Below are 18,809 nucleotides of genomic sequence, written 5' to 3'. Positions count from 1 at the left end.
AAAACAGAGGGGTCTACAGATGCATAGGGAGCTCACCTGGATATCCAGTTGAAGCGTAAAGAATGGCTGGAGGGAAGCAGATGATTCGCCATCTGCAGTCACACACGACCGCATTACGCCACCAAAGATCTCTCGAACTGGGGAAGCCAAGGATTCCGCCTGCCCACAAGGACACATTAGCGGCAAGGCCCAAAAATCCGAATTCTATATAGCGCAGGCAACCTAAAAGAAAAGGCGTGAACTTACTGTACGAGTTACCATGTTCTTGTTGCGGTGACCCATAGTGCGCCATGCTCCACCTTCAGAGTCCTCCTCAAGCTCTTTCCTATGGTGGTCACCATCGGGACTGCCGTTGCACTGTCCATTAACTCCATTTTGCACAGTCCGCATCAAGGCCACCATCTCATCGTGCAACCCATTCAACACGAAGCTTAGGAACTCCTCAGCATCTTCCTGCTTGCCCTGCAGGTTTCACAAGCTAGTGTGTAATCTCATTTACCATCGTAGTTATCATATTCACAAAGATTAAACAAAATGAGCATGAATGCCAAATGCTTAGGTTGAGGCACCCTTAAATGCCTTTCAGCACCAGTGATGGATGACCAAAGCCATAAAAATACCCCAGTGCAGGATGACGTCATGCAGGAATGCAGAGATAATGGGCAATGTAGAGTAAAGTGACACTCATTTGGTTACCGGAATGAACATGTGACGGGCAGATAGACAAACATCAAAGTCCTAAAGCTTTACAATGCTGTTGAGTATCATAGCAAAGAGACACTGAACATTCTTTTGGTTGTATTGCTTGGTTAAGGTGGACTCACTTCTTAAGAAAGCCTATACGCTCTGCAAGTAGATTTCTGTGCAGCAGAAGAGGGCAAGGGTGTAAAATGATGTGCGCGGTGGCTGCCGCACATCCATTCACCAAGGCCGTTGTCGACTCCATGTGCGAACCACAGAAAGATAAACAGTAGGAACCCCGCCATACGTTTCGTGTGTTTTCAGTTTTGTTAAGCGATACAGAGTTAAATACCTGCCGTATTTATGACTGTACTTTGCGCATTTGGATGTAATGTCACTGTTTTTACTTCCGAAGCACACGGCTGCATCGACGATGGGAGAACTACGGGTTTTCCTGCCCATTTTAGTCCAAGTACCATCTGAAATAATTCAGGCATCATTCAGTTTAATCCGGGTGCCATCTGGAATGATCCAGGTGATATTCAATTTCATCTCAAGTGCCATCTGAATTAATCCATGGTGTTTTTAAGCACTATAACCATGTATTCACACCAGAGGCATCCCCGTAGAGCATTCTATTGAAAGGAAAAGTAAAAAAAAAAAAAAAAACTGCTGATAGACTGAAGTTCTACCGTGTCTTATGTTGAACACTCGCACGACGTCGAGATATTGGGTGTTGGAGAGGGAGTATAGCAAACAACGCCACTGGTGCTGTCATCTGCTACAGAATACCTTCTGACTTAACTGCAAGATATTCCGCGTGGTTAGGAGAGCACGAAAAGGCATGGCTCACATAGCACACGACACCATTGGTCCTGTCATCTGCTACGGAATATCTTGTGACTAAGCTGCAGGATGTCAAACCAAAGGATGTCAAAGTCACAAGATATTCCTTAGCAGACGACATGACTAGTGGTGTCTCGTCTGGTATACTTCCGCTCCAACTCCCGATATCTCGGCGCGGTGCGAATGCTCAGCATAAGACGCAGCAGAACTGAAGTCCCGTCAGCAGCTTTTTACTTTTCCTTCCACATCATGTCTGTAGATTCTGCGGGGATGTCTCGTGTGAATACGCGGTTACAGTGCTTAAAAACACCACAGATTAATTCAGATGGTGCCTGGACTAATTCAGATGGCACTTGGAACCAAAATGGATGGGAAAACTTGTAGATTGACTGTAGCTGCTGCTGGCGGGTTTAAATGGCATTCTACGTCTAGGGGAGTGTGTGTGTTGTGCTGTGTTTTATGGTGGCTACAGAAACAGTTCAAACACTGTGCACTACCAAGGCTCTGCCTTCGTGGCGGAAGCGAAGAGCACCCCGGTGGGTCACAGTTTAATGCACTGTTTTGAATGGCCTCATAGAAGTTCTAACGTCTAATAACAGTGGAGTCAGTTTACCAGGAACGAGTCTCATCATTGTCCATTTGGGTGCCACTGCCACAGTATCAGGCTCCTGTTTCCGCACATTGTAAGATGCAAGTTTGTACGCGTACTGAAGCACGGTTATCTTTTCTAGTCATTCACGGCAATTTAGAGCATTGTAGCTGCCATATGACTACGTTTGCCACTTCTATGAGGACACTCGCAGGTCGCCCCAGATAGTTGTCTACTCCACGAGACCGTAATCTGAACACAATAGGAAAATGTTTTGTAGAATGCTCACGAATTAATGAACTTATAGCCGAATATAGTTCAAACTTCAGCAAACATATTGAGTTAAACTTCCGTTTGTCTTTCGTGGATAAACCAAGATCATCACCAATAAAAAGTGGAACCTCTAAGATAGAAATCAGAGCTGTTTTAGCCCTCCCGAAGGCACTGTCTGCAACGCTCCTTTGTTGAGCTTTATGAAGCGTGCACATGGTTCCTCCGGCCAATCACGAGCGTCCTAGAAACGTTAGCATGACGTCATGCGCATTGACCTTGCTGACTTGGAGAGCGCACGGGGAATTTTTGTTCGTAGGGTTCTCGCAAAACTAATTTCTTCATGAAACTGGTACAGGCGTGTTCCCCTCGAGTTTATCTAAGGAATGACACATTTTGGAAGGCCTGACGTGATCCACCGATTTTTGGTGAAGTGTAAAATTTTCCATACATTGGAGTCTATGGGAGATGCCACAAAATCGCTTCTCTCGGCACGCACGGCCACGACATTTGGGCCAAAATGATGTCATTCCCTACAGTAATAGTCTAGGAATTGATTGCAATCAACGAATTCGACAAACTTACTGCAGCTTTCCAGATCCCTGCCTATGAAAATAATGACTGTCATTTGCTAGCATGTTCTGCACGCTGGTGCCGATTACATTACTTCCTTAGAGCACAGAAGGAAAGCAAAACGAAAAAAATTTCCAATGGCGCCGCCAACCCTCCCCGGAAGCGAACGTTAACAAGATCGCACGAGTTCGTCTTAAGAGTTCCCAGATCAATGAAATCGCATATGCTCTCACACCCAGATTTAAGGAGGGGTTCAAATGGTTAAGAAAAGCATGCACTCAGCTACCCTGCTTTAAAGGGATGGTCGCATCCGTTCCAGTCATTTCAAAACTAGTGTCATCTATTTGTTGTGGATCACTGACCACTGTATAGAAATCCCAAGCGAAATAATGGCATAGTTTGACTGGTATTCGATGGAATACACGACAAGAGCAGGCGACGGACGCTGAGAGTATGCCGGAATTCCCTTTCTCGAAAAACGAGAAAAGGTCACTCCCTAAGAACCAATGAAGGGGCGGCCTTGAGACAAGGAATGCTGCGGCCGTGCAGGAGTCTCAGAGTTACAGGGTGTCGTCCAGACACCCTTCCTTCTCTCAAGTGCCTCCCTTTCACTCCTGTGCTTAGGGAATGACGTCACGCCGCCGGAGCTTCTGCAGCCCCAGAAGCAGTGCTGATTTTAAAATTGGTTTATCTAACATCTAAGCACTTTTCGGAAGAAAAAAATTAGCGAAATAGATTGTAGGCCGATGCTGAAGATAGTGGTATCTGTTTCATAGAAGAGTTTCCAGATGCGACAGTCCCTTTACGAAACCCAAACAATGGCATTCTTGTGCTATATTTTCTTTGATTGAATGGACATAAATTGCACCAGAGCACTGCAAGCGGAAAAACCAGCCTGAAGTTTTTGACAATACAGACTGTCACGTGGTCTCAACAACGGAGACGAGAGAGGAATACCCTAGCAATGACCACATGTTTGAGGAGGAGTTCCCTTATTTGGTCGGTCACACGGTACCTGTTCTGTTCACTTCTGGTCACACACATAGCTGTAGTCTTTGAAGACAAGCAATGGTGCTAGACAAACCCATGGCAAACCACCATGATGAGCAGTACTCAAGGCACTTCTTTCCGCAGTAGAAGATCCACGGACTACTGAAACTGGGCTTCAGGAAGCATGTGTGGGAGGACGCTCCCTCAAGTGCAGAATTCATAATGCTCGAGTGAGATATTGCTTCCGAGAGTGACCACTGGCTTGCCTCTCAGCACTACTATTGGTCTACCTGTACTTGACATCAAATAAAGTACAACGGACGACGGACATTTAATAAGAGCACCACTTGTACCACCGTTTATTAACTTATCGAGCCCATAGCATGGTAGTGAAACTTCCTACAATTTACATGCCCCGAGAAAATATATACAGTCGAAGCTCAATATAATGAAATTCACATGGAGCGACATTTCGCTTGTATTAAATACTTCATTGCACAGAAATTGATGAAATGCGCTTACATTTATGTCATGAATTGTGAAGAGACAAGCAACATAAATGCGTACATGCAGAATCTCCATCATACTATTAGATACTGTCTTTTATTGCTTTTTTGTGATTAGTGCTTTTTTTTAAATAGGTGCCAAAGTGCTTAAACAGGTATTTTACTTGTGGCTTTGTGTTGATTTAAAAATTTTCGCGACGAAAAAAGTTAACCGCAGAGGACACGCTTCGCCGCACTACATCACAGAACGCTAGTGTCTCCCTGTGACAGAATGTGAATTCTTTTTCGCCTGCATTCCTTGCACCCGGTGCAATAGTGTCTGCCCTTGCAGTGCTTCGGTGACCAGAGCTGTATAAAGGTGACTCACAAAGTGTAATTAGGTTACAGTTACATGGCTTTAACAGTAAATAAGTTACAGAAAGTTTGACTGAAATGTAACTCAGTTACAGTTACTCGTGAAATGACATTGACTTGCTTCTGGTTACTCATGTTCCAGATGACCACATGTAAAACTTTGGAAAACAGTCCATCAAACATAGTACTTGTTGAAAATAAACCTCTGAAACAGCCCACATATTCACTCGCTTGGTAGACAAGCTGATAATGCTGATAAATTTGTTCTTAACAGCAGAACATTTTGTAAGTTCTCGATAGAGTCACTCTAACGCACCATCCTAGTACCTAACACTCGCATGGATATTCCAGTCAACGAACTCAACCTCCAAGCGGTAGTTTCTTTATGGTTGGGCTGAAACACACACAATATCTCTGGCATGCGTATCACCTGCATCAGCTCAGAGTACGTAACTCCCAGTGGTAAATGACTCGAGCGAAATGCTTTCTAGGATGTCATATTTCTGGATGCTTACATGACAATTCTATGTCACTCTATGGTGCTATAAAATAAAGAAAATTGCTTTCTTCTTAGTTCATCACAAGGGTGCAACATTTGTGCTAACCTTTGCTTTAGTGGTCAGACGAGAACAAAGGTTGACACACATGCTCACAGAAGCAGTCTTAAAGGGGCACTAAAGTGCAAAAATTTCTCTTCGCGACATGAAAGATTCCGTCAGCATGACAATAACGCAAAAGGAATGAGATTCACCCAGAAAGAATGAAGTCACTGAAAAGGTTAGCCAGCTGTAGGACTCGAATCCACATCTTCTGGATTGCCGGTCCAGGGCTCTCGTTCCAGGGCATTGTTAATTTCTTAGGCAATTTGAGGCTTTGTATGTATATTTGTCCTTTCTATGTTGTTCCAGCCTCAGAACATCATTTCTCTATTGTTCTGAGATCCACCCGTTGCAGTTTGTAATTAAAACGTGGATAAAGTTGCCAATTTGGAAGTTCCCCTTTCCTTCCTCTCGTTTGGCACAAAACGTCAAGGGTACGTCACCCCCAGCGGACCCAACTGTCCAAAGAAATATATTGCGGGAACTGCCCCTTCCCGCATTTCTTTGTCCAATCAACGCGGTACACCGTGTATTCACGCGAGCGGCATATCCCGTAGAAACGGAAGACCAGAAAAGCATCCGCTTTCTGAGCTCGAGTGCTCAACGTCCACTGTTTACGTACACTGCTAACCGCGGGGAATATTCTGCGACACAGCCACAAGATATTCTGTAGCAGACGACGTGGAAGACGCCGACGGTGTCGTCTCCTAACGCCACTCCCGTTATTCTGCACCGTGTGAATGCTCAACATAACATGGGACAGAACTTCATCTCTGTGAGCGGTGTTTTCTCTTTTTCTTCCACTAGAATCTTCCGTAAGGATGTCGCTCGTGTGAATACAGACAAGGGAAGCTCCGACTTTGGAGACTTGACGGGTAGGGGTACACCTCGTCGGGAAGCATATCACACGTATACTCTGTAGTAGCGGTGGCAACTGTCGCTAATACTGCCACACAAGGTAAAGAAACAAATTCCGCGCATCAACACGATCAAACTCACAAAACATAGCCAACGCTCCCAAAACGAAACTTACGAAATAGAGGCTACACATTTACCACAGAAACCCTACCAACTGTGAGCGGAGCAGTATTGATCAGATTGCAGATGTGCGCGCAACAGAAGCTAGAACAGTGCTGGGACAGTTATAACAACACCGTTATGTGATTATGAAGTCCACCTCTTGTATTGTACGTTCCACAATGACACTCCAGACAAAAGATAGTTTCTAGTGAGAATTCTTGAAGAAGAAAAAAAAAAAGACATTTTCTTTAGGGCTTGACGTTCTAGGGTTATACCCAATTACACCCCATATTTAACCCCCCCCCCCCCCGATTCAAATTAGGAAAAACAGGGTTTAACCCGATATTTCCCCGAAAACTGCTAGACCAGGGTGATCTGAAGTCCTCACAACTATACACAGAACTTTGCAAACAGTGTTGTAAATGCTAAATATGCTCAAACTGTCAAAACAGAGACCCTGCTGCCTCTCATATGCATGGACTGTGTCTATTGATGTGCCGTGTGTGTTATGCCCAGTAAACTGACGATTTACACCGGATTCAACCAGAATTGGGTTGAATCAGGTGCAGTTCAACCCGATTACACCCGAATTATGGAAGCAAAATAGTGTATAACCCCATATTTACCCCTCGATTTTGCTGAAAAATAAAACCCCAAAAAATCAGGCCCTAACCTTCTTGGCAGAGGCGACATTTTGCCATTATGACGTATCCATTCATCATTTTGACGTGAAACTCCTCATTGCACACACCTCACAATCAGCGCACATCAGGAAATCGCGCACACTTGTTATTCTTCCTGTGTTGCATTGAGTGTGTATTCGAAACAATCAGAATTGAGTTCCTGAATATACCTGCTTGCAGTAGCCTACGAGACCCTCAAACATCAAACCCTTTAAGAACATGATTTAACACGGACAACCACGGCTATTTCCTGCTGTAAAACATTTTGAAATTACAAAAAGCTGCACATGAAATTCAGAATATTCACTTTCCCAAGGCCAGAGATTTGTAGGATATTCAGGGGACTGCTATAAAATCCATGAACAGAAGCCACAAGCACAAAACACAAACTTCATGTACAAAAGTTATGGCACCTCACAGCTAAGGTCTGCATACAACACGACGGAAAGTAACCCTTCTGAGGCTGGAATACAATCAAACACGAAATATGGCAGTCATCGAAAAAGCCACTTGAATGGATACCAAGAGGTGCGTGCTGAACTCCTATCGTTGTCTGGCTTTTTTTGATGACTGCCATATTTCAACCTTGCACGTAACTAGAGCCTTGTGTTCGAGGGTTATACCCTGGTAATGCAATTTTTACCCCTTGCCAAACTACCACTGATACCTAGGGTGAAACCCACATCAAAGTTCAGCAACCAACATTGGCACTGCATAACACAAAACCCTGCACATTCAGAAGTCACACGGCATCTCACGTTCATTTGAAATGCGAGAGGTGCCCCTTTTTTTCTTTTCACCCCGATATGTGTTTTATTTCATTTTATAGCTCATGAAATAAAACTAGTTTTTTTTTGTCTAAATTTAAAAACAAACAAAAAGGGTCTACATATAACATGCACTATTTCACATGCATACAACCTCAGGCTCAAGAAAGCAATTCAACATGGCCACACACCCCTATGCCTAGATATTACTAACCTTTTTGCAGTCCGGCTTGATTTTGATCAAGAAGTTGCGGAAAGCCTCTGGGCTGTACGTTGGCCCAATCACCACTTCATCCTTCTTTTTGCCAGAACCAGTGGTGAGGGGTGTTGAGTATGAATGCAGGAAGTGTAGCCTGGCAGAGATTAAGTTGTACTTCTCAAACCTCTGACAGAGACGGCTATTACCATAGTTAACACTTACAGGCACTCAATGAGGGGTGCACGAGATGAGACCCTTTGCATGCCTGGTAGGAGCGGAAGGTTGTAGATCAAATTGTAAAATGCAGGACATGCCAGCAAGGCCTGCAAGTTCTGCAGTTCGAAAGGAAGATTAAGGAAGACACTACATAATAAAGATACAAATCTCGTAGCAATATTAGTTTTGGTCGGTATCGCTGTTCAGTACATCATAGAATAAATTGTGCATCAGTAGGGCCTTGTGTTTCAGGGTTAAACCCGGTTAAACCAGTTTTTGCAGTTAAAACGCTTGCAAATATATTAGGTATATGTCAGCAGCACAAAATTTTATCTGCACAAGCAGGCTGTGGAATTCACTGGCCAGTGTACAAGGCAGACATATGTTGTCACATGTCAGTGCATTCCTAGCCCCCCCCCCCCCCCCCTTTTTGCAGTAGGCCTCGAAATTAGCTTAGGAATACACGATAGCCATATTGTCACCACAATGATATGCGCGGTCTCCCTCCGCTGTGGGAGTTCCTCAAATTATGTTAATACTGATGTTGTTACAGTGAGGGTTGCCACCCAGTCGGTTACTTGCTGGTCGTGCAGGCTGCTGGTTGACAGGCAATACTGGCAGCGTTTTGCCCGAATTTTTCCATAGAAGGCGTTTCATAAAGTTTCAGCAAATGCAGTGAGCCCCTCAGATGAATCTGAACAGTCCAACAGCTTTATGCACGCCACTGAACGAGCGTCTTCTCTCATGACAAGCTTCTCTTTCGCCCTCTCCTATATTTCTATCTTGCCCAATCCTGTGCTCCTCCACCTCCTCGCCCTTTTCGTCCCGCTCACTTTGAGTAATTTTCATGGCAACCCTGTCCACAGCTCATGAAAAATTATATGGCCAGACTCAGGATAAAATGCGCATTTCAAGGATACAGCATTGATGTAGCACCAATTCTTGCCATTCTCGAGGCCTCTAGGCTGGATGAATGGAGGCTCGTGGCTCACGACAAAGTTGTGCAGTGCACCTGAAACAGAAGGGCACGATTTGATTTGAAAACACATTTTTGACGTTTTCATTTTCAACCTTATTTATCCCTAAGTCACCATTCACGAGGTCCTCAAGAGAGTTTTAAATCTGATCTCTGTACCTTGTACGACATTCACGGACACTAAATAAAAAAACGACAACTGATCTCTATCAGGTAAAAATGAACTGGTAACGGAAAACTTCAAAAAAGACTTCCGTGGGCAGACAGTGCTCTGCCAACACCACATAAACTAGCGGCCATAACCAATAAATCTGTCTGCATTTACGTTGGAATTACGAGTGCATATCACCACCTTTACGCACACACTTGCATGTATGGCAAAGTTTGGCAATAACCTCCAAACAACCCAAATTAAAAGAATGGGAGTCAACAGTTTCCCCAACCAAAGAAGCATCTCCTGGAACCATCAGGTTCACATATATTGCACTTACGGCCTAGGCTCAAGTCTTGCTCATCTTCTTCAGTCTGAGGCACAACCTCTTCCTCAGTAGAGGTTTCTGCTTTCATCGACTCGTTCTGCAAGGGTGACACAGCCCTGGCCAAAGGAGTGCCGGCTTCTCCAGAGGGAGTGCTGCTCCCCTTGAAGAGAGAGGCCCAGGATCTCTGCCCCGTTCCATTCACGACAGGCGTGCTGCATAATCTATACATGTCATATCCGTGCATATGCTTCGTTTCCTACAATCATGACTCAGGCAACTTTTCTATACCTCAATGGAGCAGCTGTGGGGGACGGTTGCGGCGTTCTTGTGGATGCGACAGGCTTGGTGGTCGTCGGTGGTGGAACCACCTCTGCTGGCGGCGACTCTGAGACAGCGGCAGCTACGGGTGGTGCCTCCTTAACAGGCGTACGAGCCTTCTCCTTCAGTTCCGAAGCATGATGCACCTCGGGAGTCTTGGGTGGAGTAGGGGGGCAGTCGGCAACCTGAGCTTCACCAAGGGCTGGCTCCTCAAAGTGAGTCTCAGATGCAGGGGGGTCTACAGACTCTAGTGGTTTCTAAAACACAAAGGTGCCACAATTTACTGGCAGCACTACCTCAAGCCTCACGAGGCCCTGAACCACACAGAGCAAGTTAGACTGCTTCACAGAAGATATATATTTTTTTAGCCCAAATTTATACTAGAAACAATTTTCTGAATTAATGGTTTTCTCCGAAGCTCCTCAACCTGTCACGAGTGAGTGCTCCAGGAGCTTTGCATTTTCATCAATAGAGATGCTTTCATTGTTCTGCTATGGGCCACGTCAAAGTCAGTCACTTGCGGGAAGAGACTAGGGGCCCGATCTTCAACTTATCCCGTAACACACATTAAATGTATCACTTCGCACATGATTTGCCACGAGCTCACACACAAAGACCAATCAGAGCAATAATTAGAAATAGCGGCCTACCAAAACAGTTTTCATGTGCCGCCTCCGCCGTTGTGAGATGTTTGGAGCGTGCAATTTTTTGAACCTAGTGACTACACTTGCTATATGAGAGTTCAGGACCGGGGCACAGGGCAACGTTTTCGCAGCCAAGTAGCAGCAGACCACGAAAACAAGTTCGTCCCCACTTTCTGGAGTCTGCATGTCACAGCGGGATTACCCAGGAGTCTCCCGTTAAGTTTGGTTGAGCCTGCATCGTGAACAGTATTCACAAATGCTACGAAAGACCTTGTTCAGGAATGGTAAAAACAAGTGTCTCGTAATACGAAAAACACAGCCTTTATCGGTAATACCCATTAATGAGTAACTACATTCAACTAGGTATCCATGCACAATGATGTGCATCACATGCATGGTTCTGTCAGCACAATATTTTGATGGCAATTTTGTGCCACAGCTGCAGGCAAACGTAACTTTCAAGTGGCCAAAATTAATCCAGACTGACCACTGATGTCACTCATGATCATAGTTCTCTCGTGATGTAAGACTACAAGTTATCACGCAATAATTTATCTCAACACGATGCTTCCTTGTTTACTGGGCATAAACACAGATTGATCGTCTGCATGTTGTACTCTGGTCTGTCACACAGGGTACATTTAATTTTAAAATGAACTTTCAGTGTGTGCACGTTCGGTAGGAAATTACGGTAATGAAACCTTAGCGTCACTTTAACATCTCACGAATATCTCACATGGAAAATATACTGAATCGCGTAACATTTGTGTGCTCGCCAATTGTTTTTTAAGCACAAGTCACATGTTCAAACAAGCAAACTGAGCCTTTGTTGCCTAATGCTTGCACCTTGGAAGTGAATTCAGCAACAGTGCTAATTGGCAACAATGAAAGGAGGAAAACGTGCTAATCCAGGATTCTCTCCAAGTGGTTCTGTATGAACTCCTTCAACTGAACAGTGCAGCTGTGTATCTCATACATGCCATGCAGGCCTGTTGCCTGCCCGTACTTTACAAAGAGCTACATTTGTTGGCACAAATTCTCAAATCCAGATGATATTGCAGTACCAGCTTGTACAACACACACAACAGTTTCAAGGTTGTGGTCTTTGGTTTAAAAATAGATTGTGCATCTCCATTAACTGATGGTGCCTGAATAAGCAGAATGAGTCTGCTATTATATGTCTTATTGAAACCTGGCCTTGTTTGCTAGTAGAGGTCCATTACAGAACCAGGGTGTCTATCAAAGAGCCTTCAAATTCCCTGACTCTTCTAGGTTTTCACAGACAATTTCAAGCTAATTCCTTGGGAACTTGGTGCCTGCTGCTATGTTTTGATAATAAAAAAACCTGAGTGGAAAACATCGTGTCATATGCAAAATTTGGGAGGCATGAGTGTCAGGAAATGATTTTGAGCATCATTCCGAAGACAATCATGCTGCAGCGCAACAGCAGCCTTGAATAGCAAGAAACCATCTTGAATCCAGAGGTAGTTGCACTGTGTGGTGTTGGATGATGTGTACTTCACATATCGCTTTAAGGTTGGGCATACATTGTCACTGCACAATGCCCCCTCAACCGAACTGGACTCCAATTCCAAGAGCACAACTCATGCTCTAGCAAAAGGATTGTCTTCGGGTCTGCTTCAGGCTGGCTACCGTATTTGCATGATTCTAACACACACTTTTTTTTACTAAAAAAGTGCACTCAAAATCACCTGCGCGTTACAATAGTGTCCAAAAACGGAAGTTCAGAGAACAAGATTAAGAGCCGGTGAAAAGTGGCTAGCCAAATTGCTTGACTTCCTTGCGGTCATCACACAATCGCTGTTTTCAATTGTAGTGTTTTTGCATGTAAGACTTTCAGATGTGCATTGTGCACGTGAGACAAGCTAGCACGCACAACTATGTTGGCTGCAGCTCACACCAACGTCCAGCGTGCCCTGGCAGCCATAGAGCTGGCAGCGGTAGGCACACGTCAGAGTTGAACATGCTACTTGGCGTTGCGCGATGCTCAGTTGCTCTGGTTCACGACACTGCACACCCAGAAGCACAAGAACGGGAACGCAGCGCAATGTAGCAGACCTGCTGCCACGTCTGTCGGTTCTGCGCCTTCTGGCATCGCAGGCCTTTAGCCAAGCAACAAAAGCAGTTTGTGTGGGTGGACAAATGAGCCTAGCGTTAGTGTCACACGCTTTGGGCATCCCCGAGATGCGTATGCATGGTCTGCGTCAACTATGATCATGAGTGACACGACAGTAGTCTATGCATGGATTAACATGAGCCCTACAAAAGACAACCAACCCACAAGAGCTGGACGGCTAGTGTCCTCGAGTTTTCGTCTTTGTCGCCATGCGCCCATCGGGTATTTTTCAGTTTTATGATTGAAAGAGAAGAACCATTGTAGGTACAAAGAGACTGTACAACTAGTGCAAAAATGAGCAAGTATAAAACAGTGCGAGAGCGGGGTGTCCAGCATTGCCAGGCACTTGACTGCACAGTTCGAGTGATGCCGAACACATGACAACCAAGCATTAATTTTTCCCACTTATTGGTTCTTTAAAATATACTTAAATCTCAGCACACGAAAGAAGGTACTTAACATCCCTTGTAGAGAACGATTTATCTAAGCAATCCGTACCATGCGCCCAGCTGCTAACGGCCAAAGAACAAAAAAGAATCACCTGACAAGAAAAATTCTGAATGATACAATACCGGAGTATTTTCGTACAAAGAGTTTCTCAGAAATCTCCCTAATCCAATTCTCTATACCGGCACTAATTGATTTCTAAATTGTATCAAATCAGGCTGAGTGATACAAATCTGAGCACTGCATTAGCCTGGCCTGATCTACAAGTCATCAAGCGCACTCCGCAAGTGGCAACCAGAGCCAGAGTGGTGCTTCTTTATGCTGCAGCCCCCAAACCAACTGCAAGTAGGTTAATATACCCGAGACTAAAAAGCGAATTCTGATCGGAAGAACCTGGCAGTTAAGCAAAAACTGAAAATCAAAATACTTTTTTTTTGAGTCTGGCAAATGTAAATTGGATTTTGCAGCAGTTTGGACACACCAGTGCGAAAAAAAGAAAAATTTTATTTTGCTTTGTTACAACCAAATGCCACGACTAACAATCAAGACCCCTCCACCAGCCGCAACCTCACCTCAGCATCCACACTGTCCACCGTCGTGAAGGACAGGGACCCTGCCTCTGTCACCATGGGTAGAGGAAGCAGAGATGGAGGGGGATGACTCATAGGGGGCGGCACCTCCAGGGATGCTGGTGGAGCAAGAGGGGGCAAGGACTCGCTGCCAGGTACCATGGGCACGTATTGGGGTGGGTGGTTGCTGTAATAGGTCTGTGGTGCGTAGTGGGGAGCATGACCCATCATGTAGATCGGAGGCAGGTATTGGGCAGCTGTTGTGTACTGCATGGCAGCCCCTGGGTGGTGTGCGGCCGGGTGGTTCCATGAAAGAGCATCGCCAGTATCCAGCAGCTGTAGATATTGAAGGCAGGGTTAAAACACTGATGCATTGCATGACAACAACCAACATGATTGCAACTGCTGCATTCGGTAGTACTTCAAGAATGTTTAAAGAACCTGAATTTTTCATGCACCCAGTTTGTTCGATACTTCGCACTATACTAGACTTTCAATGAGCATGATGTCAGTTGTATGCGGCGCATCACTGTGCAATATCACTGTATGAAAATAATTGTGTGGAAGTAAAACACCAACTAATATCTGAATCCTGATAAACAGAGCGCGGACAAACATTCATTAACTACTCTTGAAATATGCATCAAACTATGCACTACAAATCTTCTAAACATGCAGTAAAAAACCTGAATATATGCAATGTTTTCTTTGTTCTTGGAATAAAAGCTATGCGTCGTAGGCAAAATCGCAGCATTTTATTAGGGATCACATGGTAAAATAAAGTCTCGTTCATTAAGAGCACACAGAAAAGGAGACTTGCGCAACAGATATAAACCATACAGCTCAAGACTGCTTCCAGCACTGCGCCACAAGTGAAACTGTGAATGCCGCCAGTCTTCATAACGACAAAGACACCGGCGAAATCGAAGTACGGCTTATCGACCATGCATGCACAGAGCCTTGAGCACAGAGCTGCAAGGTGAAGGCTGAATACCACACCCCTCCGAAACATTAAAAATATTCTGACTGGAATTTTCGTGAAAGATGACCTAAAGCCATCCCGAAAATAGCGAAACCTTCCATGAAAGAAAAGGAGACGAAAGCTCTCGCACTTGACCATACCAAAATATGCCACGTGCCAAACATGCATTTATATGCACCACAGAACCCTTCTAATCGGCCCCAAAATAAGAGCAAAACAGCTTATATACATATATATATAAAAAACATTTGCATGACGATCCACGCTCTACTGATAAAGACGACCACCAGTAAGGCCACCATAAAAGTTCCTGAACTACCTGTACAACTACCTGAAACCTGAGAATTCCCTGAGAGGCACTATTCTAATTTTTCTTTTTTTTTTTACATTTTGCTGTAAGCTAGGATCAATGTTGAGTTTCCAGCAGGAGCTTGCAAAAATGACCTCACCCGACATCCTTTTCCAACTGTACTACCAAAAAAATACAAGCAGCTGTGAAAATGACACAACACACAAAAACACATTGCCATCTGTATTCAGGGCTTAAAATCTCTACATACACTTCAAAAAGGCTATAAAGAGTCATTTTATGCTACAAGAAGCTACGCGAGTTATTTAGCAATCATTCAAATATGTATTGTGCCAGCACTCAATCTTGTTCTGGGGAGGTGCAGCACTCATTTAGTAGCTTTGATTTGTTTGTGTGAATTACTCAAGTGTTCAATTATGACGTGTTTCTACTCTGTTGTTCGTATCCACCAAGTAGTATTTTCTTGTTTATACTTCGTATCTTGGGATCAGTGACACATCACCGGCATCTGACCCTTCGAGTAAGGCCATCCGTTGCAGGTAGTCATAGTTGGTACCTAACTATGGCAGTTCCGTGTTTCCTGATGAGCAATAAATCTGAATATCACTCACCTCCATTTGTGCAGTATCAACGGGAACAGCCCTTCCACCTCCTTTACTGGCCCGATGTTGACCCCTGCGACCACCACGTTTCACGGGGCCTTCTACCGGACCCTTTTCCAGCAGTATCGCTTGGGATGGAAGCTGCTGCTCTGTTGCAGGGGGAAGGGTGTCGTACACCAGGTCATGAGGTCCCAGGATTTGGCCATACACGGTGTGGGGGGGCTGAGGGAACACTACGCACCTCAGGGGCAAGTGTGGAGGGATATAGTGTTCCCCTGGATGTGCCCCCCCTTCTCCTTGCGGGACACCCATGGGGAGCGGAGGAGGGGCATGGTGGAGGCCAGGGAAGGGTGGCCCCACAGTACATGTCACGGGGATCACCTCTGGATGTGTGGAGATCACCTCAGTGATCACAGGAGGTGATTCCATGGGTGGTACTGCTTCTGGCAGTGCTGGAGGTTGAGAGGTGTAAAAGGAGACATTTAATAAAAACCATCAAACTTCAGCAACCTCAGCAAACTTTCAGAATTACTTGGAACCAAAATGACTGTGGAACCAGTGGACTCCTCTTAAACAGAACTCAATGAGAAAGACTGTTCCATTTATGTATTAAAGGCGCACCAAACAGGTATACTTTTTGTTGCGCTGTGGTATGCTGCAGACACTGAAAGCTTTCCAAAAATTATTGGAAAGTACATAATGCCTCCAAACAGACATAATATTCACCGTACTCTTTCGTGCTCATGCCCCGCTGACAATAGCCCCGCATCATTTTGACGTGACCCCGCTTACCCGTCAAAATATAGGACGCTTATACGTACATTAATGTATTAGAGTCTCGGGTGTTGAGGTAAATTTGGAACACCTTTGCACTAAACACCTCTAAGACAACAAGTTCAAACGGCATCAGAAGTCCTATGTCCCATTTCATGTGTGCACTATGTTTAGCTATGTTTCAGCTCTATGTTATGCTCTGTGAGGTCACTGATGTTCCCAAAACTGCTGCACACCGTGTGCCGCAGCATGTCCCAACGGGGCCCGTCACTGGCTCCGAGTCCAAATGCCCCCGACATCCAGTGCACCTACGCATACGAGATTCATGATGTAGCTGCTCTCAAAGGAAGGGGAGGGAGAGAGATGGGTGCAGATTATGGGTTTTTAATAGCATTGTTTCTCTAAATTTGCTCAGTGCAGTTTAAAATGCAGTTTGCACTGCATTTTACTTTTCATTAAAAAAAGCAAGCATGCCTGAGAAGCTTTGTAGAAAACCCAGACACCCCTCAATAATCCACAGCTGGGCAACTGCCCACAATGAGGATTATTTTTCCGTTCTGGTGGTTAAACTTCTAATCCTCCTCTTGTGGCCAGATCTCAAAGATCACCTGTGCCAACCTACCTATCATATGGCATCACCTCTAGGGTTTGGAGCCCGGGATCTCAAAATCCCGGGATTTTGACATAATTTCAGGTCCTGAAATCCTGGGATTTCGGGATAATAAATTTCGGCTTTCTTGACAATAAACACTAGGCAGTATGGAGTAATTTTTTTGTTTCAGGTATCTCTTCACCGAAAAATATCATTTGCAATCCGAAGCTGAACCACATGGCAAATATTTTAGCTGCCGACTAATGTGAACCACGTAAGCTGTGCTCGAGAACAGCCCCCACGTAGCGTTAAAATTCTTACGAAACCAGAAGGAGTCTGCCGGTCAATGAGGGTACCCAAAACACTGCAGCTTTTCCCTCTCCCTGCAGAATCAATTGTTTTTCTTTTCTTTTGATCATCAGAAATATGTTTGAAAGTGAAAAGAGAAAATCGAGACTGCCTTTTCAGAAAAGTGGACTCTGCTGCTCCAGACGAGAACACGACAGTTACTGTCGACGATTAAAAGGTGAGAAATGCAAAACGCACCATTCCATGTATTCTCCCAAGCGACATTCCTCAGAATACTCCAACGAGAGATGCGAAAAACATTGGTTTTAGCTGCAGCATAAGTACAAGGGGTGAACGTTATGTCTTCTTGTGCACTGCTAAAGGCAAGAAGTATCCTGCGGCGCAGCCACAAGATATTCCGTAGCAGACAAGAAGAGACATTTGAATGCGAAGTCGATATTCCGGCACGGTGCGAGTGCTCAATAAAATACGTGGCAAAACTTTCGCCCGGTGAAAACTTTTTTCCTTCGTTTTCTTCCACGAGAATGTTCCGTGGAGATGACAGGAAACGCAAGCTGTACTGCAATTTTGTGATAGGGCGGATGTGCAGTTGGATACAGTCCTATACGGCACCCTGAGGATAGTTGCGAAAAAATCCTGATCCCGTCCCGGGATCCACATTTCGAAATCCTGGGACTATAAGAACAGCTCGGGATTCCGAACCCTAATCACCCCTCATTCAGTGGGAAGCAAAGCTTCCTTTCCTTGCCAAACTCCCCATTCATCATTTCACAATAAAGTTGTTGTCGTTCTTTGTCGCTTTTGAAAGTGTTGACTTGGGGATATCAAACTTCTTCGTGATCTGCGATTATGTTCCTGAACTACCCGCAGCGTTGCCACAACCAAAGCACGTTATGCGGCCATTTCTTGACAGACTCCATCAAGACAGATATAAAAAAGTAAGACTAACACAGTCTGGCACAGCATTGCCATGAGTGAAAGATGTGGATCGGTGGTGGTGATCCGATGAGGATTCGGACGCGGACGTGGTCATGCGAAGAGTCAGCCGCGGATGGATGAAGACAGCAATTTATTTACAGTTATCTACACCAGGTCTTGTAGAGACCAGACTTCAAGTTGAGATCCAGAATATTTCCGCAAAGCCAAGTTTCTCCTTTTAAAGGGACCATGGCGCATGTCCCACCCACATAGTGACATCACACTAATAACCAATAAACATATCATAAATTAGGGACAACTCACTTTCCCAAATTAAGTATCAATCACATCGCCAGGAATGACGTGTGAAGATCCCATCCAATCACGGGTTGTAAAACTCACAAATCACAAGCAAGCACAAAATTCCAGTGATGGTAGTGAAAGTGTTACGGTTCCCAG

At 44.8% G+C, this 18,809-nt stretch overlaps 1 protein-coding gene across 1 annotated transcript in view; it reads right to left on the bottom strand.

Annotated features, from left to right (window-relative positions):
- The window catches only part of LOC135378311 (ubiquitin carboxyl-terminal hydrolase 10-like), a 38,385-nt gene that overhangs the window by 5,971 nt on the left and 13,605 nt on the right, over positions 1-18,809 (bottom strand). The window contains exons 4-12 of the mRNA XM_064611307.1: positions 15,767-16,209; positions 13,867-14,199; positions 10,037-10,323; positions 9,761-9,960; positions 9,214-9,305; positions 8,300-8,409; positions 8,093-8,231; positions 247-462; positions 37-159 (exon numbers count right to left, since the gene is read on the bottom strand). Of these exons, the coding sequence (XP_064467377.1) occupies positions 37-159; positions 247-462; positions 8,093-8,231; positions 8,300-8,409; positions 9,214-9,305; positions 9,761-9,960; positions 10,037-10,323; positions 13,867-14,199; positions 15,767-16,209 (1,943 nt within the window). The remainder of the gene's footprint in view (positions 1-36; positions 160-246; positions 463-8,092; positions 8,232-8,299; positions 8,410-9,213; positions 9,306-9,760; positions 9,961-10,036; positions 10,324-13,866; positions 14,200-15,766; positions 16,210-18,809) is intronic.

Source organism: Ornithodoros turicata, chromosome 1, assembly GCF_037126465.1.
Source record: "Ornithodoros turicata isolate Travis chromosome 1, ASM3712646v1, whole genome shotgun sequence".
In the NCBI taxonomy this organism is placed as follows: domain Eukaryota; kingdom Metazoa; phylum Arthropoda; class Arachnida; order Ixodida; family Argasidae; genus Ornithodoros; species Ornithodoros turicata.
The sequence above is the reverse complement of the archived record's forward strand: the minus strand, read 5'-3'. Positions and strand labels throughout refer to the sequence as shown.